The sequence below is a fragment of the Pseudorasbora parva genome, chromosome 9 (genome assembly GCF_024679245.1).
Source record: "Pseudorasbora parva isolate DD20220531a chromosome 9, ASM2467924v1, whole genome shotgun sequence".
NCBI lineage: Eukaryota > Metazoa > Chordata > Actinopteri > Cypriniformes > Gobionidae > Pseudorasbora > Pseudorasbora parva.
The window spans coordinates 30,870,236-30,892,736 of record NC_090180.1 but is presented as its reverse complement, the minus strand read 5'-3'; the positions used below and the strand labels follow the sequence as shown (position 1 = coordinate 30,892,736).

At 39.3% G+C, this 22,501-nt stretch overlaps 1 protein-coding gene across 1 annotated transcript in view; it reads right to left on the bottom strand.

Moving 5' to 3' along the window:
* cacna1eb (calcium channel, voltage-dependent, R type, alpha 1E subunit b) overlaps positions 1-22,501 on the bottom strand; it is a 145,462-nt gene that overhangs the window by 42,802 nt on the left and 80,159 nt on the right. Inside the window, exons 21-27 of the mRNA XM_067452214.1 lie at positions 19,810-19,954; positions 19,589-19,718; positions 16,827-16,886; positions 16,369-16,475; positions 11,238-11,334; positions 9,027-9,187; positions 6,586-6,723 (exon numbers count right to left, since the gene is read on the bottom strand). Of these exons, the coding sequence (XP_067308315.1) occupies positions 6,586-6,723; positions 9,027-9,187; positions 11,238-11,334; positions 16,369-16,475; positions 16,827-16,886; positions 19,589-19,718; positions 19,810-19,954 (838 nt within the window). The remainder of the gene's footprint in view (positions 1-6,585; positions 6,724-9,026; positions 9,188-11,237; positions 11,335-16,368; positions 16,476-16,826; positions 16,887-19,588; positions 19,719-19,809; positions 19,955-22,501) is intronic.

The following is a 22,501-nucleotide window of genomic DNA, read 5'->3' as shown; positions in this document are numbered from 1 at the left end:
CGTTATCAAATATTAAATGTTCAGCTACTTATAGCTACAATATACTACAATATACTAATTTGGTCATTTCCCCCTCAATGCCTATGGTAGTTACAGCCCTATCGTAATACAGTTAAGCTTTCTTGTGAGATCAGGTTGTAGTTTGCATGAAGGTTTTTTCAAGTTGCTACAGCTCTTTTTGGATTCAGGCTTCAGTCTCATCTCTTCTTGAATGGACTCCTTCATGTAACCTTGGACTGATTTGATGATGGCGAGATCATGTCTCTGTGTGGGCCACACCATCTGTTGTATGCCTACTTTTGTTCGAGCCACAGCACAACGCAAACGAGCCACAGAACAATGGAAACGAGCCACAGCACAACGGAAACGAGCCACAACACAACGAAATCACCACAGCACGACGGAATCGCCACAACATAACGAAAACGAGCCAAAACACAACGAAATCACCACAGCACGACGGAATCGCCACAACACAACGAAATCACCACAGCACGATGAAATCGCCACAACACAACGAAATCACTGCAGCACGACGGAATCGCCACAACACAACGGAAACGAGCCACAACACAACGAAATCACCACAGCACGACGGAATCGCCACAACATAACGGAAACGAGCCACAACACAACGAAATCACCACAGCACGACGGAATCGCCAGAACACAACGGAAACGAGCCACAACACAACGAAATCACCACAGCCCAACGGAATCGCCACAACACAACGGAAACGAGCCACAACACAACGAAATCACCACAGCACAACGGAATCGCCACAACACAACGGAATCGCCACAACACAACGGAAACGAGCCACAACACAACGAAATCACCACAGCACAACGGAATCGCCACAACACAACGGAAACGAGCCACAACACAACGAAATCACCACAGCCCAACGGAATCGCCACAACACAACGGAAACGAGCCACAACACAACGAAATCACCACAGCACAACGGAATCGCCACAACACAACGGAAACGAGCCACAACACAACAAAATCACCACAGCACAACGGAATCGCCACAACACAACGGAAACGAGCCACAACACAACGAAATCACCACAGCACAACGGAATCGCCACAACACAACGGAAACGAGCCACAACACAACGAAATCACCACAGCACAACGGAATCGCCACAACACAACGGAAACGAGCCACAACACAACAAAATCACCACAGCACAACGGAATCGCCACAACACAACGAAATCACCACAGCACAACGGAATCGCCACAACACAACGGAAACGAGCCACAGCACAACGAAATCACCACAGCACAACGGAATCGCCACAACACAACGGAAACGAGCCACAACACAACAAAATCACCACAGCACGACGGAATCGCCACAACACAACGAAATCACCACAGCACGATGAAATCGCCACAACACAACGAAATCACTGCAGCACGACGGAATCGCCACAACACAACGGAAACGAGCCACAACACAACGAAATCACCACAGCACGACGGAATCGCCACAACATAACGGAAACGAGCCACAACACAACGAAATCACCACAGCACGACGGAATCGCCACAACACAACGAAATCACCACAGCACGATGAAATCGCCACAACACAACGAAATCACTGCAGCACGACGGAATCGCCACAACACAACGGAAACGAGCCACAACACAACGAAATCACCACAGCACAACGGAATCGCCAGAACACAACGGAAACGAGCCACAACACAACGAAATCACCACAGCCCAACGGAATCGCCACAACACAACGGAAACGAGCCACAACACAACGAAATCACCACAGCACAACGGAATCGCCACAACACAACGGAAACGAGCCACAACACAACAAAATCACCACAGCACAACGGAATCGCCACAACACAACGGAAACGAGCCACAACACAACGAAATCACCACAGCACAACGGAATCGCCACAACACAACGGAAACGAGCCACAACACAACAAAATCACCACAGCACAACGGAATCGCCACAACACAACGGAAACGAGCCACAACACAACAAAATCACCACAGCACAACGGAATCGCCACAACACAACGGAAACGAGCCACAACACAACAAAATCACCACAGCACAACGGAATCGCCACAACACAACGGAAACGAGCCACAACACAACGGAAACGAGCCACAACACAACGAAATCACCACAGCACAACGGAATCGCCACAACACAACGGAAACGAGCCACAACACAACGAAATCACCACAGCACAACGGAATCGCCACAACACAACGGAAACGAGCCACAACACAACGAAATCACCACAGCACAACGGAATCGCCAGAACACAACGGAAATGCTCCCGTCCATGAGGGGGCTCTCGGAGTGCAATAAAGTTAGTTTTCCTTGCCATTGCTCTATAGACCAGTCTTATAAAGATATAAACACTACGATCAGATGAATTAAAATTACTTTTAACATTCAAAAACAGACATGATAAAATCCCACAGCTTTTTTTTCTAAAAAACTGACTCAATGCATAACATTAGAATTTGAACATTTAAATAAAACAAAAAAAGTAATTTTAATTAATACAAATTACATGTTTCAACTGCATGGTGGAATTGGCAGACGTTCCCTTGGGTTTCAAGCGCCATGGCAGCGTGTAAAAGCATTTTCGAGTATAAATATGCAGCTATAATTCCTGTAGGTGATTTTGAGTTGATATTTCATGTCGATATACAATGTTTACACACTTAAAACGGGCCGTAGTGTTTAAATCTTTGTAAGACTGGACAATCTATAGAGCAATGGCAAGGGAAACTAACTTTATTGCACTCCGAGAGCCCCCCCAAACCGTGTTGTGGTTTAATTTAGTACGGCTGCACTACTGGGCCACTGTACCTAATAGTGCACTGAAGAAAAACATAAATGACCGTCTTATAACAAATGTTTTTTTATGAAGCACTTAAGACTTTCACACAGCACTTTTACTTTACACAGAACAAGTTCTGGTACCTATTGAGTGATTTTGTTCATTCAACACTGCCAAAGCTTTCACAATGTGACATCTATTGTGCTTGAAAAGAAGCCCAGCTCTTTCATGTTTGACATTTGCCAACGTTTCTGGCAGTTTGGGATCCAATTTGCATTTACGCAGAAGGCTCTCCAAATTGAGCCCAACAGAATCAAAGCCCAATGCTTCGTTGTTATGGCTTTCAGTCCTCTGATTTTGAATAGTTTAATGAGCACTAAAACCTTATTAACATACTAATTTATTTAAAATGAACGAAAACTGTCTCAGTAATAAAAAAATGGTCATTTCGTTCACCATCATGTCTTTAATCAGGCAGTCATAACTAAACTTGAAAAAACAAAAGTGCTTGCATCACATGCACATATAATTTTTCACCTTTATTCATACAGTACGTATTCTCCAGCTCTACCATAACAGAAAATTTTTGAATTTTAGGGTAACCTGTCTGACACTAAAACAAAGAGAACAAAATCTACACTGACACAAATTTCGTTGGCAGATGTGTTACTAGTACTCGGGAAGACAACAAAACAGTCCGGCATTGAATTCCTTCTCAGATCTCATCCATGTGCAGAACAATCTTGGGAGCTGACCAAAAAATGCATCACATATTGCCAAATGCTCAGTCTTGATCTCTTGAAAACACCCAGAGCTTCCTATGGCCCTACATCACCAAGCCATTTAGTGTGCCCTGATATATTAACATGCTTATGGAGTGTCTCCAAACCATCTAACAGTTTCAGCCTAATAGCAAGACAAACAAACCTACTGATTTAAAATTATAATTAAATGATGCAGGGGGGGAATATTTTATGTAAAAACAAACTTTAAAACTTAAAGCTACAGTCTGTAACTTTTTGCACTCTAGTGGTTAATAAACAGAACTGTATGCATCTTGCGGAAGAACATTGCAACCGGAGTTACTTCTCTCTTTTTATGTCTATGGCGGATTACGCAGGGACTGTGCTCCTCCGCAGCGGTGCCTTTCTCATCACTCTTAACCTCATACTGATTCCTGATACAACATGCACTCCTACACAGATTAGTTTTCGGCGTAATCTACGCTCACTCTCTCCCTCTCGCCTATCCACTATGGTTTCCTCTTCACTCCCTTCACCTGCTCGGTTCTCAGCATTGGGCACTAACAGTGCTACTGACACACTTTGCTCCACTCTAACATCCTCCTTAGACAGTTTTTGCCCCCTTTCATCCAGCCCGCCCCACCCCATCTGCCCCCTGGCTGTCTGATGTTCTCCGTGAACATTGCTCTGGACTCGAGCAGAGAGGAAATGAGAGAGGAAAATGGCGGAAATCTAAAAACTATACTGACCTTACCTTGTATCAGTCTCTTCTCTCTTCTTTCTCTACAAATGTCACCACTGCTAAAACAACATACTACCACAACAAAATCAACAATTGCTCTGACTCTCGCACACTCTTTAAAACATTCTCCTCTCTCCTTTGTCCTCCTCCTCCCCCTCCTTCATCAACTCTTGCAGCTGTTGACTTTGCATCATTTTTCACAAACAAAACATCTCTCATCAGCAACCAGTTCTCCTCACCACAAACTGACACGCACATCTCAACAACTAACATGAACACGCTTCCATCCTTCTATCCACTCTCCGAGGCAGATATTTCTAAACTCATCCTTTCCAATCACCCTTCTACCTGTCCACTTGATCCTATACCCACTCACCTCCTTCAGGCCATTTTTTTCTTCAATCACTCCTACACTCACTCACATTGTCAACACTTCTCTTCACACAGGAACCTTTCCCACAGCATTTAAGCAGGCTCGGGTAACCCCACTGCTTAAGAAACCCTCTCTGAATCCAGCACTTTTAGAAAACTACAGACCGGTATCCCTTCTGCCTTTCATTGCAAAGACACTTGAGCGAGTTGTGTTCAATCAACTCTCTGTGTTTCTTGAACAGAACAACCTCCTGGACAACAACTAATCCGGCTTCAAAAGCGGCCATTCGACTGAAGACTGCCTTGTTTGCGGTAACTGAGGCACTGAGACTGGCAAAAGCAGCTTCCAAATCCTCAGTGCTCATCCTGCTGGATCTGTCTGCTGCTTTTGACACAGTTAACCACCAGATCCTCCTGTCAACACTTAAGAAGACGGGGATCTCAGGAACTGCTCTCCAGTGGTTCAGGTCTTACCTCTCTGGTAGGTCCTACAGGGTGTCATGGAGAGGTGAAGTGTCTAAGTCACATCATTTAGCTACTGGGGTTCCCCCGGGCTCAGTGCTTGGACCACTTCTCCTCTCCTTCTACATGTCATCATTAGGTTCTGTCATTCAGAAACACGGCTTCTCCTATCACTGCTATGCTGATGATACTCAACTCTACTTCTCATTTCAACCAGATGATCCTACAGTCAGTGTTCGTATCGCTGCCTGTCTGACAGACATTTCTGACTGGATGAAGGAGCATCACCTTCAACTCATTCTTGCAAAGACAGAATTACTTGTTTTCTCAACCAACCCAGCACTTCATCAAAATTTCTCCATTCAGCTTGGTTCATCAACCACAACTCCATCCAGGACAGCCAGGAACCTTGGAGTTGTGATTGATGACCAGTTAAACTTCACTGACCACATTACTGCAACAGCCCGATCCTGCAGATTTGCTTTATACATCATTAGAAAGATTAGACCCTTCCTATCAGAACAGGCTGCACAACTCCTGGTTCAAGCTCTTGTTCTCTCCAGACTGGACTATTGTAATGCTCTTCTGGCTGGGCTTCCAGCATGCACTATCAAACCCTTGCAGCTGATCCAGAATGCAGCGGCGAGAGTGGTCTTTAATGAACCGAAGAGAGCTCATGTTACGGCTCTCTTCATTAGACTGCACTGGTTGCAAATGGCTGCTCGCATCAAGTTCAAGGCACTAGTTCTTGCCTACAAAACAACCACTGGCTCTGCACCAATATACCTAAACTCGACTTACACACCCACCAGAAGCTTGCGTTCTGCGAGTGAGCGACGCCTCGTGGTTCCATCCCAAAGAGGCATGAAATCACTCTCACGGACATTTTCCTGGACCGTTCCCACCTGGTGGAATGAACTGCCGATCTCAATTCGTGCTGCCGAGTCTGTAGCCATTTTTAAAAAACATCTTAAGACACATCTCTTCCAATTGCACCTGACCAATAAAGAATAGCACATAACTATCCATTAATTTGTGTTTGTTTGTCCCAAAAAAAAGAGTTTACTGTGCTAATTAACTGAGACTTCTTACAGCTCTTACAGGTTGTTGGCCTTGTTTGTTTCGTTGCTTCTATTGCTCTCCCCTTTTTTGTAAGTCGCTTTGGATAAAAGCGTCTTCTAAATGATTAAATGTAAATGTACCAGTCTGGCCTGAAATAGTCCCAATATAAATACTTATTATAAGTGTACCATAATGATTTAGGGTAAGACAAAAACATGGTTTGGAAAATGGATTCATGTTGTACATTCTCATTATATAATTTTTGTAAATCTTGAACACAAAAAAAGTTACGGACAGCAGCTTTAAGTTCAAAATCAACAATATACAAAGTACTGTGCAATATATAAATAAATGGACATACTGTGGCCAGCCCTCTCCTGTAGACACCGTGAAGAGTGTAAGAAGAGCCCAGAGGACATTATCATAGTGGAACTCGTGTCTCCTCCACTCCCTCTTCTTCACCTCCTTCCTGTCCCTCCCATAGTCAATGTAGTAGCCCCTACACAACACAAAGCGGTTAAAACAATAGCGAACAAACAAATCAATAAAATGTAACTGAAAACGTACTGACCATTGTACAGCTTTACCAGAATTTTCCTGTACATTTGAAATAGAATGGTTTGATTTACTCTGTAGAAATATTGTAAAAACTTCATAATCCAGAAAGACTATACACTCCTGAACAAAATCTTAAGACCAGGGGATGCATTGCAAGTTTTACACATTTCGCACTTGTGGATCATAACCGGCTTGTAAGTGCAGCTTCAAAATGCCAAAAGAAGAAACAGGAGCAAGAGACAAAAAATAGAGAGTAGGCAATTTATTGAAAACTGCATTTAACTGCAAAAATTGCATAAAACTGCATGGCAATTTATTGAAAACTCAAAAGTTTAAGACCATAGACCCAAAATAAACGCACAACAGTACTAAAAGTGTCAAAAAAGGACTCAGTAGTGAGTGGCCCCACCATTCTTGTTGATCACTTCAAAAACTCGTTTCGGCATGCTTGATGCGACTGTTTCCAGGAGGCTGGTGGGAACTTTGCTCCATGTGGTGAAGATGGCTTCACAGGGGGCATCAACGGTCTGGAATTGACGTCCATTTTTGTAAACTTCCCTTGCCATCCATCCCCAAATGTTCTCAATGGGATTTAGATCAGGGAAAAACTCAGGATGGTCCAAAAGAGCAACATTATTCTCTTGAAAGAAGTCCTTCATCAGGCGGGTGTTGTGAATTGCAGCATTGTCCTGTTGAAAGACCCAGTCATTACCGCACAGACAAGGGCCCTCGGTCAAGAGGGATGCCCGCTGCAACAGATTCACATAGCCAGCCGCCGTTTGACACCCCTGCACAACCTGAAGCTCCATTTTCCCATTGAAGGAAAAAGCACCCCAGATCATGATGGAGCCTCCTCCACTGTGCCGCGTAGAAAACATCTCAGTTGGGATCTACTTGTCATGCCAGTAACTTTGGAAGCCATCAGGGCCGTCCAGTTTAAATTTTTTCTCAGAGAATAAAACTTTCTTCCACTTTTCAATGTCCCATGTTTGGTGCGCCCTTGCAAATTCTAAACGGGCAAGTTTGTGTCATGGGAGGAGACGTGGCCTTTGAAGACGTTTTTTGTTCTTGAAGTCCTTCTCTAGCAGATGACGTCTTATGGTTATTGGGCTGCAGTCAGCATCAGTAAGGTCCTTAATTTGGGTTGAGGACCGACCTGTCGGACCCTGCGGCTCAGTGCAGGTGAAATCTTTTTGGGTCTATCACTTGATTTTTTTGTCCCATAACTTTTTTTTAAGAAATGTAAAATGACTGTCTTACTGCGTCCAACCTCAGCAGCGATGGCGCGTTGCGAAAGGCCTTGCTTGTGCAGCTCAACATTCCTACCACATTCAAAGAGAGAAAGCCTTTTTGCCTTTGCCATCAGGACATCTTGACAGTATGACTGCTTGAAGGACAATGACATGAAAGCCATATTTTTGTGCAGATTTGACCTTTTTATGGCTATGGTCTTAAACTTTTGATCAGCTGATGAACAGCCTGTTTGAGTTTAAATGCAGTTTTCAATAAATTGCCTACTCTCTATTTTTTGTCTCTTGCTCCTGTTTCTTCTTTTGGCATTTTGAAGCAGCACTTACAACCCGGTTATGATCCACAAGTGTGAAATATGTAAAACTTGCAATGCATCCCCTGGTCTTAAGATTTTGTTCAGGAGTGTATATTCAAACTATTACCCTACTCATTTTTTTAAGATGTAAAAATATCTATGAGGATCTCAAATTATTGGTTTGATAATGGTTTTAAAACTAAATTAATGGTAACACATGAGGTTTCAAGGGAGACAGTATCTCCTCCAAAAATGTATGAGAAAATTATCCATATTTTCAAAAATAAAACATTGCATTATACTACAAAATGTGAAATTTAAAAACTGTATAAATCACAGTTTTTTATAAAGTAACACTGTCCATCAGCGACACAGCTTCATCTCTCTTGCCTCCCCTGAGCCCATTGACTTTTAACAGACCCCCTTAAGTGTGCAGTGGGTTTAGTAGGGGGTAAGTGACAATAAATGGGGGAAAGACATGTGAGAGAAGGCAATGCCTCCATCTTACTATGATTGGATATGATCAGTTATGATTGAATATGACTGGCTATGATTGGTTCATGTGATAAATCCAGCCTCTTGTTTTTGTGAGCAAGTGACGTTCCACGTCACTAAATAGACATAAATTAGCTTGTTATGAACAGTTTCCACTCTCTCTCTCTGATCATTAAAATAATATCGCATTTGTTTGCACTTACTGGCATTCTTTCTGGGTGCCCATTGAGCCATCAGTGCAGTAAAAGAACTTCCCCTTAAAGAGCTGCACTGCAATGACAGCAAAGATGAACATGAAGAGCTTGTAGACGATGAGGATGTTGAAGACGTTCTTCAGGGATGTGACCACACAATCGAACACAGCCTGCATGGCACAAAACATTCAAACAGAATAAATAATCATCATATTACATATCCCTTCCTAAACAGGTCAGCAATGTAAATTAGTTTTTTGCCATGTACTGTATACCAACTGAAAAGTTGTTTGAATTTATGTGGTATTGAAAAATGAGTTTATCATGATGAACACTGCAAACAGTATTGTCAGCACTTTTATTAATCAAATCAAATATTTTTATCTTCAGGCAGTTTTTGTTTTTGCTTTCGGTTATTCAGATTTCCTGTGGTTAATCTACATACAGCTAATGAGATTTGTATCAAATAAGGAAAAACGTGTCACCACATAAAATATTAACATTTCTCGTGAGATCAGGTTGAGAATTAAGTGCACATGTCCAGTAACTTCATACGTCTCTCCCTATCCCCAAAGATCTCACAAGAACTCCCATCACTAATTCAATTATGATTTAGTTAAATGGTCTGATGATAATTCTGATAATCCTGGCTCTGTATATGACTGCATATTGATTTAAAATGAAAAATGTCTAGTGCTGCATGTTATATTTAGTCTACTTTTAATTATTCACAGAGGGATTACTCATCTTTGGACAGAAGAGATTTCTAATGAATTAGTTCATTAAATGGTGTGTGTTTTTGTGAGACTGTTTCAACGGAATCTTCTTGGAATATTTCTCGACTGGTGTGTCCAAGTGTTTGACATGCATTATACACACACATAGACTATGTACCAAACTTTAGTTTATTGCCCTAGCAAAATTAAAAAGTATAATAAAAACACTTTTTTAAAAAATAGGTTTAAAAAAAGAAATAATAATAATTTGTATAAAACAAGAGTTATATAATGTATGGTACGTGGTACTTTTAGATCAGAGCAGTACAGTACTAATTGTAATTTAAATAATGACACCTCCCAGAATATGCAATTTGAGGCATATAGTTTTGATGCAGTGATCGTCGCAGCTGGCCCACTTTTACAGGTACTCTGCCCTGCACTATCTGTGAGCCAGCGGCATAGCTCTCTCTTCTTCCCTTCTCTCCTCCTTTCAAGCACTGTCCTTCTCCTGGGCCAGGTCAAAGCTTAACTATCTCTCACTGTACTCACTGTAAGTTTAGTAGATACAGCAGGTCGTCAGACTGGCATCAGAATAGTTTTACTCCATCCTTCGGATGAAATGTTAAACCGAGGTCCTGACTCTCTGTGGTTATTAAAAATCCCAGTATGTATTTCAGAAAATATTACCCCGGCATCCTGGCCAAATTTGCCAATTGGCCTCTGTCCATCATGGCCTCCTAATCACCCAGAAAAGTGCTATATAAATGTAACTGATTATTATTATTAATATTATTATTATTATTATTATTATTATTATTATTATTATTATTATTATTATTATTAACTATTTTAGTATGTAATTGAATATGGCAATGTTAATGTATTTGGTGTGAGTGGCCAGGATCTGCTGCCCTGCTGCTGCTGTTGATTATTGCTTCTGCAAAGCAAGTAAGGACTTGCTGCTGCCAACAGATACACAGACATGCTACTGTGAGCATGAAAGATATGCTGCTGCAGAATGAATAGACATGCATAAATCCTATAGCTGATCTAGGCAGGTAGAGCTGGGGGAGGTGGAGGGACTCTGATAGCACAGAACTAGCTAACAACAAACACTGAACTGGACTATTTAAATGTTTAGCAAGCAAACTGGTTCACTGCAGGATCAGCAGAGGCCAATCAGCTTGTGCCATCCAGTAATGATGTGATTGATGTGACATGTAAAGGACCAAATCAGTCTGTGCCCTCTAGAGTTTCATGATGGAACTAGATCTTTATGAGAGAGATATCTGTAGACATTTCCCATCTGGAAAACACCAGGCTACAGATATTATCGTGGGCAAATACTGGAGCTCGTAAGTAAACAGGACAAAAATGGAAGAAATTGTAGGTAAGTGGTATTGGGACAGAACCAGATGGGAACACTGAAAAAAAAGGCAGAATTGAGAGGGACGGAAAGCATGCTGATCTAAATGTATATAAAGTGTGATAGAGCTGATACCTTGAGTTTTGGAAGTCTTTTGATGGTCTTGAGAGGACGGAGAACTCGGAGAACCCGCAAGGACTTAATTGTCTTTATGTCTCTGCCTTTGTTGTTTCTGTGATTCACAAAACATATTATACTGATGTGAACATTTTTTTGTTATGGTTTTAAGAAAAGAAAAAATACCCGTGCAATAAATATTAGGGCTGTCAAACATTTCTATCAAATGTATTGCAATTAATTGCATCTAAAAGCCACCAAATTAAAATGAACATAAAAAAATAATTTTTATATAAGTATTTGTTCTTTTGATAAATATATATTTTTAAAAATAATTAAAATTCATATCAGTCAGGCGAAAAAAATATTATTTTGCATGGAGCGGGCCAACATGTAAAGATCACATGACCAGCTGAATACTACCCAATTTTTTTTTTGCTACCCCATCCATGCCACTAGGTGTCAGTATAAACCGACCATCATATCATTAACATATCAAACAAAAGCATAATTACACCGATAAGACAAAATCAGCGTTTGAAAAACGTGTCTTGAGACCAATTCTTTCAAAAACATGATGTTGGCTCTTCAAGCTTGAACTGCTTTGATGGTAGTTACATTTCTTATTGTGACATCTAGTTTTGGACAAGAGGTCATGATTAATTGCATGTTATTGTTTTTAAATAATGAATCACACTAAATTAACAAGTTAAATCGACAGCCATAATATGTAATGCATTACCTAAGAATATCTATGTATGGCTGATATACTGAGAGAATGAATGAAAAATTTTACGTTAGTAATTGCAAACATGGATCAGACATCACCATATTAACACCTACACACACACATACACACACATACACACACACACACACCAACACACACATGAATAAATGATCGGTGGCATCCGAATGGATATAAAAATGGACAGACAATGAGACAAATGAGAAGCATTTGCTGTTACCCCATTAAATTCCTGGCAGCCACAGAGACACAATCCAAAACAATAACAGAGAAGCATTAAAAGAGAAAGAACACATGAACATCTCAAGTGTGTGTAAAGCCATTAAATAATCAAGTTGAAGTGTCTGAGCTCAACCAGAGCATATTTATGAGAGTCTGGAATATCCTTTTACAGAATAACTTCCTTAAATAACAACACAAATATGCTCATTTTAGGTAAAATAACCAGGATTGACCCTTAACATTTTTTATAAATTGTGAGCAATCTTTTATTATATATATATATATATATATATATATATATATATATATATATATATATATATATATATATATATATATATATATATATATATATATATATACACTCATCTAAAGGCTTATTAGGAACACCTATTCAATTTCTCATTAATGCAAAATTCTAATCAACCTATTACATGGCAGTTGCTTCAATGCATTTAGGGGTGTGGCCCTGGTCAAGAAAATCTCCTGAACTCCAAACTGAATGTCAGAATGGGAATTATTTTACAAAGAATGGTGTGAAAAGGGAAAAAAATCCAGTATGCAGCAGTCCTGTGGGTTAAAATTCCTTGTTGATGCTAGAGTTCAGAGGAGAATGGGCCGACTGATTCAAGCTGAGAGAATAGCAACTTTGACTGAAATAACCACTCATTACAACTGAGGTATGCAGCAAAGCATTTGTGAAGCCACAACATGCATAACCTTGAGGCGGATGTGCTACAACAGCAGAAGACCCCACCGGGTACCACTCATCTCCACTACAAATAGGAAAAAGAGGCTACAATTTGCACAAGCTCACCAAAATTGGACAGTTAAAGACTGGGAAAATGTTGCCTGGTAGAGTCAGAATTTGGCGTAAACAGAATGAGAACATGGATCCATCATGCCATGTTACCACTGTGCAGGCTGGTGGTGGAGGTGTAATGGTGTGGGGGATGTTTTCTTGGCACACTTTAGGCCCCTTAGTGCCAATTGGGCATCGTTTAAATGCCACGGCCTACCTGAGCATTGTTTCTGACCACGTCCATCCTTTTAATACCACCATGTACCCATCCTCTGATGGCTACTTCCAGCAGGATAATGCACCATGTCACAAATCTCAAATCATTTCAAATTGGGTTTGTGAACATGACAATGAGTTCAATGTACTAAAATGGCCCCCACATTCACCAGATTTCAACCCAATAGAGCATGTTTGGGATGTGGTGGAACGGGAGCTTCGTGTCCTGGATGTGCATCCCACAAATCTCCATCAACTGCAAGATGCTATCCTATCAATATGGGCCAACATTTCTAAAGAATGCTTTCAGCACCTTGTTGAATCAATGCCATGTAGAATTAAGGCAGTTCTGAAGGTGAAAAGGGGGTCAAACAGATTATTAGTATGGTGTTCCTAATAATCCTTTAGGTGAGTGTATTATATATAGTATATGTCTAATGCTAGGTATTTTTCAGTTATTACCTGTGAAATTAACTGGACAGCATGATTTTAGGGCTTCTCCACTGTTTCCCAAATTAGGACACCATTATTCAACTGAATATATTTCATATTATATTTCACATATATTCTTAAAAATGGCTAGCATAAATCAGAAAGTAACTGACTTTCACCTCTGTTTGTATGTGTATCATTCATTATATAATACATTAGCAAACATCAAGCACAAGAGAAGTAACCAACCACTGTGGACACATAACTTATATAACTTAAATGAGGGGTGTCCAAAGTACAGCCCACGGGCCCATAGCCTGCTCTGAATCAGCCCGCAAGATGCTTTAAAAATAGAACAGGATTTGGCCTGCTATTAAAAAAAGCATATGAAATTTATAGACTGCATTAAGATGTTGATATCTCATATAGCCAAATCTCACAACACACCACCTCCACTAGTGCAGTTGCCACCAGCTTCTTCAACTGTCCGAGGTCCACTGACGAAGAATGAAGAGATTGTTTGGCTTGTCGTACATATATTATACTCTTTTTATTATTATTATTTGCATACAATTAGCATACAGCTTTTGGTATTAAATAATGACTATACCTGTTTATCCTGCATACACTACAAAAGTTAGCATGTGTGATCCTCTGGACTCCAACCTTCCCAATCTATCAAATAACACATACACCCACATGCCAGTCTTTACTTACTATTCTCGGTCTAGTACCATCAACAGGAGCCTAAATGTGTGGTCACATTTAACTTTGTTTCAAATTCTCATGGAGAAAATACAGTAATTTCAGAATCATGCAACTGGGAAGAAGGGAGAAGGAGAAAACTGAGGGAGAAAGATTTTTACAGTGGATTTTGGTTATGTAGAAAATGAACCCTTTTTTTGCTAATGTGACAGGTTAAAGTAAAAATAAAGACTTTGATGACTAGAATGGCCTAATCTGGGCAGAATATTTGCAGAAATAAATTTGCACCCTGCTTTTGCCCAATTTGCCCAAAGTTTCCTAACATAAAAAACTACCTCTGTTCCTATAGTTGACTTCTGGCCGGGAAAATAATGATCTGGTTATCCACTGAGACCTAAGAATAAAACTACTAATTAACCACATTCAACTCACTATTAATATCCTATTTTAGTTAACCTACTTACCCATATTGTTAACACCTTAAGATACTGTTCCGTCATTAATGAATGTGTAGTGACACAGGTACAAATGTGTAACGCAATATTAACATTCTAGTAACATGCTATTAACTATCAAGAAACTCTGATATGAGTGAAATAGTAAGTAACACTGTTCAGTTGAATGTGGTAGTTCACCTAATTAATAAACTACTTTTCAATTGTTTTAATTTACTAAGAACTACTATATACAGGTTCATAGTTAATGAGCGTAATGCAACTAATTCTTAAGTGAACAGCAAGATCACTCCCTAGCAATGACTGGAGTATTTATAATCTCTTGAGGTTTTTGTTTAGGTTTTGGGGTAGTAATGACTCAAGTGTTACTACTGTACTTCCTTCTGAAAGGAATTACTGGCCATTTGGGCAGTATTCTAAAGTGAAGATCATGGTAACCCATCATAAGCAATTATTATGCCAAATCTTAGTGACTTAAGTCAATATTAAGGAGTTATCATTCTCTTCACTTTACACTGCTACAATGTTTCAAATCAAATCATTAGTAATTCTTCTGAAGGATTTGGTAATACTACCTCTTTCAACTGAGCGTTCATACATACTAATTAGTTAATGAGAGTTTCTTGTTAGTTAATAGAATTTACTACAATGTTAACATTGCGTTGTTCCGGTGTAGATATTCATAAATGATTGTACTGTATTATATACTGTTACTTCTACATCTGTTCGAAGTGAAACCCTGTTCAATACTTACTGTCTAACTCTGCCCCCTCGCTCAGTGAAAGCCTATAAAGAAGTACTGTTCAGGAACCATCAGGGCTTGACATTTACTTTTTTGTTCACCAGCCACTGTGGTAAGTGGTTTTCCAAAGTTACTGTTTACCAATTTTCACTGGCCACAATTTTGATACCATGATATGTATATATATATATATGTGTGTGTGTGTGTGTGTGTGTGTGTGTGTGTGTGTGTGTGTGTGTGTGTGTGTGTGTGTGTGTGTGTGTGTGTGTGTGTGTGTGTGTGTGTGTGTGTGTGTGTGTGTGTGTGTATTTATGTGTGCACACTTTGGGTGTGAGCACACAATCTGCGGGAATTAATAAAATTTTGGCAATATGCATAATCCCATGCCATACCTAATCAGCACAATACTGATCATGTTACCTTAGGGATAAAAGCACTTGCATTATTATTTGTTAATATACTCGTAGATTTGGGGGGAGGAAATCAAACCTAAGCCACTGCTCATTCCGCATTAGAGACACATTTGTGCCCCTTTAATGTTGTTCTGCCACATGCTTGTATCATGACCTAATTTTTGAGGAAAAAAATTAGATCTCTGGTAGCTATGATATGGGTTTAAGCACTCCTGTATTTTGCCAACCTTATGCAGTGAATTGGGATTTGCATAAACTCTAAAATGGATCACAATTAAACCCCACATTTTCCATCTGTGCAGATGTCACTAAAGCAAAATGATTCCAGGTAAATATTATCATCAAGAATCTGACTTCATGCAAACAAGTCGGCTGAGTCACACAAAGAAGATGGATCTCATTTGAAATACTTACGTCAATGCAAAGGCAATTAGAGCTCCGACCACCACAATAAAGTCTAGAATGTTCCACAAGTCCCGGAAATATGATCCATCATGAAGAATGAGGCCCTGGTCAATCATCTGTATAAAATGGCATAATACAATATTATAGGGCATATAACTGTATATTACAAATAAAACTCTATATATGTTTACATATCTATATAATATAATTTAAATTAAATAGCACATTTTTCTCTATGTTGGCCTTAGACTTGAAAAGTATTAGTGGTGAAACCCACACTTTTTTAGTTAATCATAAATGCCCTCTGCCTGTCAATAATTCGGAGTTTGCTGATATCAAGGTAGGTGAAATGTCTTTGGAGGGCAGGATTTTGGAAAAGGGCATGACAAGTTATCACAATTCCTTGCACTGCCTTGAATATAGGATAACAGTTATTTAAATAATGTTTGAAGTAAGAAAGCAGATACCTTTATAATCATCTCAAATGTGAAAACGCCAGTGAAAACATAATCAAAGTAACGGAGGACCTGTGAACAAACAGTAAACAACCTTGTCACTTTTATTTCCATTTTTGTGTCAAAAGACAAGACAAGAATCGGTATGCTGATTTAAAGTGCCCCTATTATGCTTTTCCTTTCATGCAGTGTGTAATATAGCTGTTTGTGAATGTGAAGGTCTGCGCCAGCCTGGTCTCATTGGAAAAACGTACCTGTGGCAACGTTTTTGCAAACCTCAAAATACGTACCAATAGGTACATATCACGACAGTTTCAAAGTGAAATGTCCACTGGGTGGTGCTAAAAGCTTAGTTTTTTTTTCCGGAACAGATGTGCGTGAATCTGGTTATGTTGGTTTTTTTAACGTACACCCACACTAAACCCTAAACCAGGGCTATTCAAATCTTACACTGGAGGGCCAATGCACTGCAGAGTTTAGCTCCAACCCTGATCAAACACACTCACCTGTGATTTTCTAATGATCCTGAAGACATTGATTAGCATTTTCAGGTGTGTTTGATCAGGGTTGGAGCTAAACTCTGCACCGCATTGGCCCTCCAGGGTAAGATTTGAATAGCCCTGCCCTAAACCTTCCCGATAGTGTTAACAAAAGCAAATGTGACAAAAATAAGATTATATCCATGTCATTTTATTTTAGCTTGTGTTTTGAACTCGTCTTTGAGCTCTTTTATCATGACCTGTTTTTCACAGGATTAGTTCCCGAGCTTTCAGCATGGCAAGTTCAAATCTTTACCAGCTGAGCTATCGAGCAAGCTTAATAGGTCAGAAAATCAGAACATATGGAGCTGGTTAAGTGACGCAAACTCCAAAATGTATTCGTTTACAAATCATGGACTATGGTAAAAAAAAAGAAAACGATAAAAAAAATGCTGTTTTACTGCCTCTAGTGTTCATTTCACTTTGAAACAGTCGCGATATGTAGCCTACCTATTGGTACGTATTTTGTGGTTTGCAAAAACGTTGCCACAGCTACGTTTTGCCAATGAGACCAGGTTGGTCTGCATAGTTTGTAAGATTAAAATGGATGACAAATAAAGTTGTCTCCTAAAATCAACCATTTGAAACAAGTCGTCAGCAAAGTCAGTCTCAAAGTATACTTTAAAGGAGAAAACAGGAATATTTTATTTGATCATACTCCACGCCCTTATACGAACGTTATTTAACGCTCTTATAACCTAATGAGAACGTTAATACAACTTTTCACAAACTGGACATTTTAACGTTCCTAGAACATTCAGAAAATGTTTTTATAACTTAATGGGAATGTTAGGGAAACGTTCTTATAACCTAAAATTGTTAGCTGTGATATTTCAATTTCAGCCCCATATGCTTCCTCAACGCTTGATTCACAGTGATATGTATGCTTGCTTTTGTTTATTGACATCTTATTCTTTAAAAAGGTAAAACCACTTTTATATTTACTATATTTTTGTATTTAATATATTTATTTTATATTACATTTATATTTTATACATAATTAGTTTACAATTTTTTTGTTCTGATTGTAAAAAATGTATATTTTAACGAAGTTGTCTCTTGTCTACAAATTATGTATCTGAAGTGTAAGAAAAAAGCTGTATTACTAATTTGTAATGACTAATACTTCTTTAATGTAGTAACATTTTTAAAACGTTCCACTAACAATATAAGAATAACGTTTTATAGCTAGTGTTTTTAGAACGTTAAACAATAGCAAATAACGTTGGCACAACGTTGTAATAACGTTACTGCAAGAACCTTCTTTCAGAGAACGTTAGCCAATGTGTTGAGAACGTTCACTGTTAGCTGGGATGGTAATAGACGTTGTTAAGCATACTTGAATAAGTAAAGTATAGGTGGTAAAGCCATGTTATAGTCTACGCATTGATGTCATTGAAACGTGCCTGCCTCGTGCACTGTGTATGTTGTGAGCATGCGTTCGAAAAAAAGAGAGCAGAGTGCTGCTGTGAGTTCAACAGACGATGGTAGTCTATCTAATTTTTCTCCCGTGAATAAGTTAATTACTTTGGTGACTGTGATACGCGATAAACTACTGCAGAGATATCTAACACTACAGATGTTTAGTTTACGACACTACATGTTGAACGTGTTGAACATGCTCCAGCCATAAAGTAGAGTGGAGTTGACACACGCTGTAAGCGGTAGACCAATCACTACAGACTGGACAACCTGACCAAATCACAACAGACTGGGCCATCTGACCAATCAGAGCAGAGCAGACCAGTCACAATAGACTGGCCTATCTGACCAATCAGAGCAGGGTAGATAAATCACAACAAACTGGGCAATCTGATCATTCAGAGCAGAGTAGATCAATCACAACAGACTCGCCCATCTAACCAATCAGAGCAGAGTAGATCAATCACAACAGACTGGGCCATCTGACCAATCAAAGCAGAGTAGACCAATCACTTCAGACTGGTCCATATGACCAATCCGAGCAGAGTAGACCAATCACAACAGACTGGGCCATCTGACATTTCAGAGCAGAGTAGACCAATCTTCAAATTAACTGTTTTCAGACTTTGAGAAATGCGTTGATGTGCAGTGTATATTACAAAAAAAATAAAGTTTTTTGACCTTGGATGCATGTAAGAAAATTATAGGAGACTCTAAAATTTAGAACCATTAAAATAGCATATGGGCACTTTACTGTCAAAATACTCATAGAGTATTACTAAGAATTCAATATTTTGAAATACAATAGTTTACTTTATTCCTCTCTGAACTGGCGCACACAGGGTCCTCAGCAGCTAGTGCAATACTGCTGGCCACAATCACCAGGAGAATGGTCATCTCAAAGTACCGCAGGGTCACCACATAGTGGCAGATCCTTCTTATACTATATTTACAGAAAGAAAAATTATTTAGATTTGTCATGCATGGTATAACTGTACAAACAACTAAAGATGTGGGATTGTGTAAACACTTACGGATTTGTGCTTTTGAAAATGAACATGCTGTCTGGTATGTCAGGTTTGGGGACAGTCGACTGTTCCCCTCCGTTCTCATCATAATCATCATCATCGTCATCGTCAGCTTTTTCTGAGTGACTGGCCTCCACGTCCTTGAAACTGACTGTGATGGGTTATATCAAGAGAACAAAACATATATTTCAGCATTTTGTTTGCAACAGGTTTCAATATTAAATATAAACATGACTTGTATGCAAATAAGATCTAACTTCCCTGCAAAATGAGTAGTGAAAGTAGATATGACTCCTCATAACAATGTTGTGAACGTTTTTATACACTAAGGCAATCGTCAGATGTCCAAATTTTGAACTATTACTTGAAACTTATTACTATTACTTGAAACTATTCTTGAACTTATATTAAAAAAAGTTATAATAATGCACCTTGTATCATAGTGGCTTTTTAGTAATTGTAGGTAAAGGTCTGCGGTTTGGGTTTGTCGGGCAAAACTTTGGGTTTGTACTTCAAGAGAAAAAAATATATATATTTATTACCCTATTATTAGATATATGGGGCCACGGGAAAAGAGTTGTGAATGGCAGGGAAGCGGCACCACTGATAGCATGTCTGGATTGTATTCATACTACATAAGTGCATACTTTATAGACTTTATATACTTTCTAAACGCAAAAGCAAAAGATTTTCAACAAATGTAGAGATTTCATATGCTGCAATAAGATTTCCGAGTGGCTTTGGCTCTGAGTCTGTAAATGGAGTGTGATTGCCAGGGTAAATATATCAGGGCAAATAGATGGAAAGCTGTGTTGTCTGTCTTAAAGTACATATGTTTGGGCATTGATTAAACATGCATTGAACTGTTCACATACACCGATCAAGCATACTATTATGACCCCCTTCCTAATCCTAATATTGTGTTTTGCTGCCAAAACAGCCCTAACTCTTCGAGGCATGTAATCCAGTAGAAGGTGTGCTGTGGTATCTGGCACCAAAATCTTAGCAGCAGATCCTTTATGTCCTTTAAGTTGCAAGGTGGGGGACTTGTTTGTTCAGCACCTTTTACAGAAGCTGGATGCTGGATCGTGATCTGGGGAATTTGGAGGCCAAGTCAACCCCTCAAACTTGTTGTTGTGCTCCTCAAACCATTCCTGAACAATTTTTGCTTTGTGGCAGGACGCATTATCCTGCTGAAAGAGGCCACAGCCACCCGGGGATACCATTTCCATGAAAGATCTACATGGTCTGCAACAATGCTTAGGTAGGTGGCATGTGTCAAAGTAACATTCACATGGATGGCAGGACCCAAGGTTACCTAGCAGAACATTGCCAAAAGCACTGCACTGCCTCCGTTGGCTTGCCTTCTTCCCATAGTGCATCCTGGTGCCATGTGTTCCCCAGGTAAGCAACACACACGCACCCCGGCCATCCATGTGATGTAAAAGATAAGTTGATTCATCAGACCAGGCCACCTTCTTCCACTGCTCTGTGATCCAGTTCGGATGCTTGTGTGCCCACTGTTGGCACTTTCGGCAGTGGATAGGGGACAGCATGAGCACCCTGACTGGTATATATATATATATATATATATATATATATATATATATATATATATATATATATATATATATATATATCACCCACTAACAGGTGCCGTGATGAAGAGACAGTCAGTGTTATTCATTTCACCTGTCAGTTGTCATAATGTTATGCCTGATCAGTGTATAAAACTTTATTTCTGAATTGTTGTGCTAAGTTTCTTGGTGCAACTTACTAGAATTTCTGTTGCTAGGCGTTGTCTCACACTTTTTTTTGTGCTTTTGTGTTAATTTCTCCTAGGTTTTGATCTTGGCAACAATTTCCTGTAATTTTGCTTATCAGAGATGGTGTTAATAAACCCATTGTTTGGCATCTTTCATATCTGTTTTAAGTGATGCTTAAGTACCAATATATACTGGGGAAATAATCTGAATGAGTCTTAATGTAGATTTGCCCGAGTGAACGCTAACCTAGATTTCATCCAACACCCAGCACCAAGACTACTACAGCGATGGAACAGAATACTCTAAAGATAAACTGCTCTTTACTTTCTGAGACAGCTAAAGAAGCTTAGATTGCCACAGGCATTGATGACCCAGTTCTGTGTCTCTATTAATGAATCCGTCCCCACTTCAGAAAATTATCCGCTTTGTGAACAGAATCAATGGCTGCAGCCCACCTCTCCTTCAGGACTCAGCCATACGCCACTGAACTACTTCACTCTTACACTTTGATCAAAAGGAATTTCCTACAGAAAAAACACCAAACACATTGGCCACTTCATTGCTGAAAACTGCTTATTTCAATGATTCCATTTCTAATTCATACTTTATTCAATGCACTGTATATAATCAATGGTTCTCACAGGTCTGTTCTTATAAAGTTACAAAATTATGCTAAATGCAAACAGTTCAAATAAAATAATTTTTGGAGAATATTTGACACATACTCCAAACATCAATCCGATACTTCTTTTATAATCGTCATGCATGCAGCTTTTATGATGATAAGTTGTATTATTATTCTGATAAGTACAGAGTAATATTAGCTACATGTATTTACTATAGAGGTAGGGTTTGGTTTAGTTATTTGTAATTACACACATTTTTCAGCTATCATAAGTAATTACAAGTAGTAGCGTGAAACTGTCACCTTG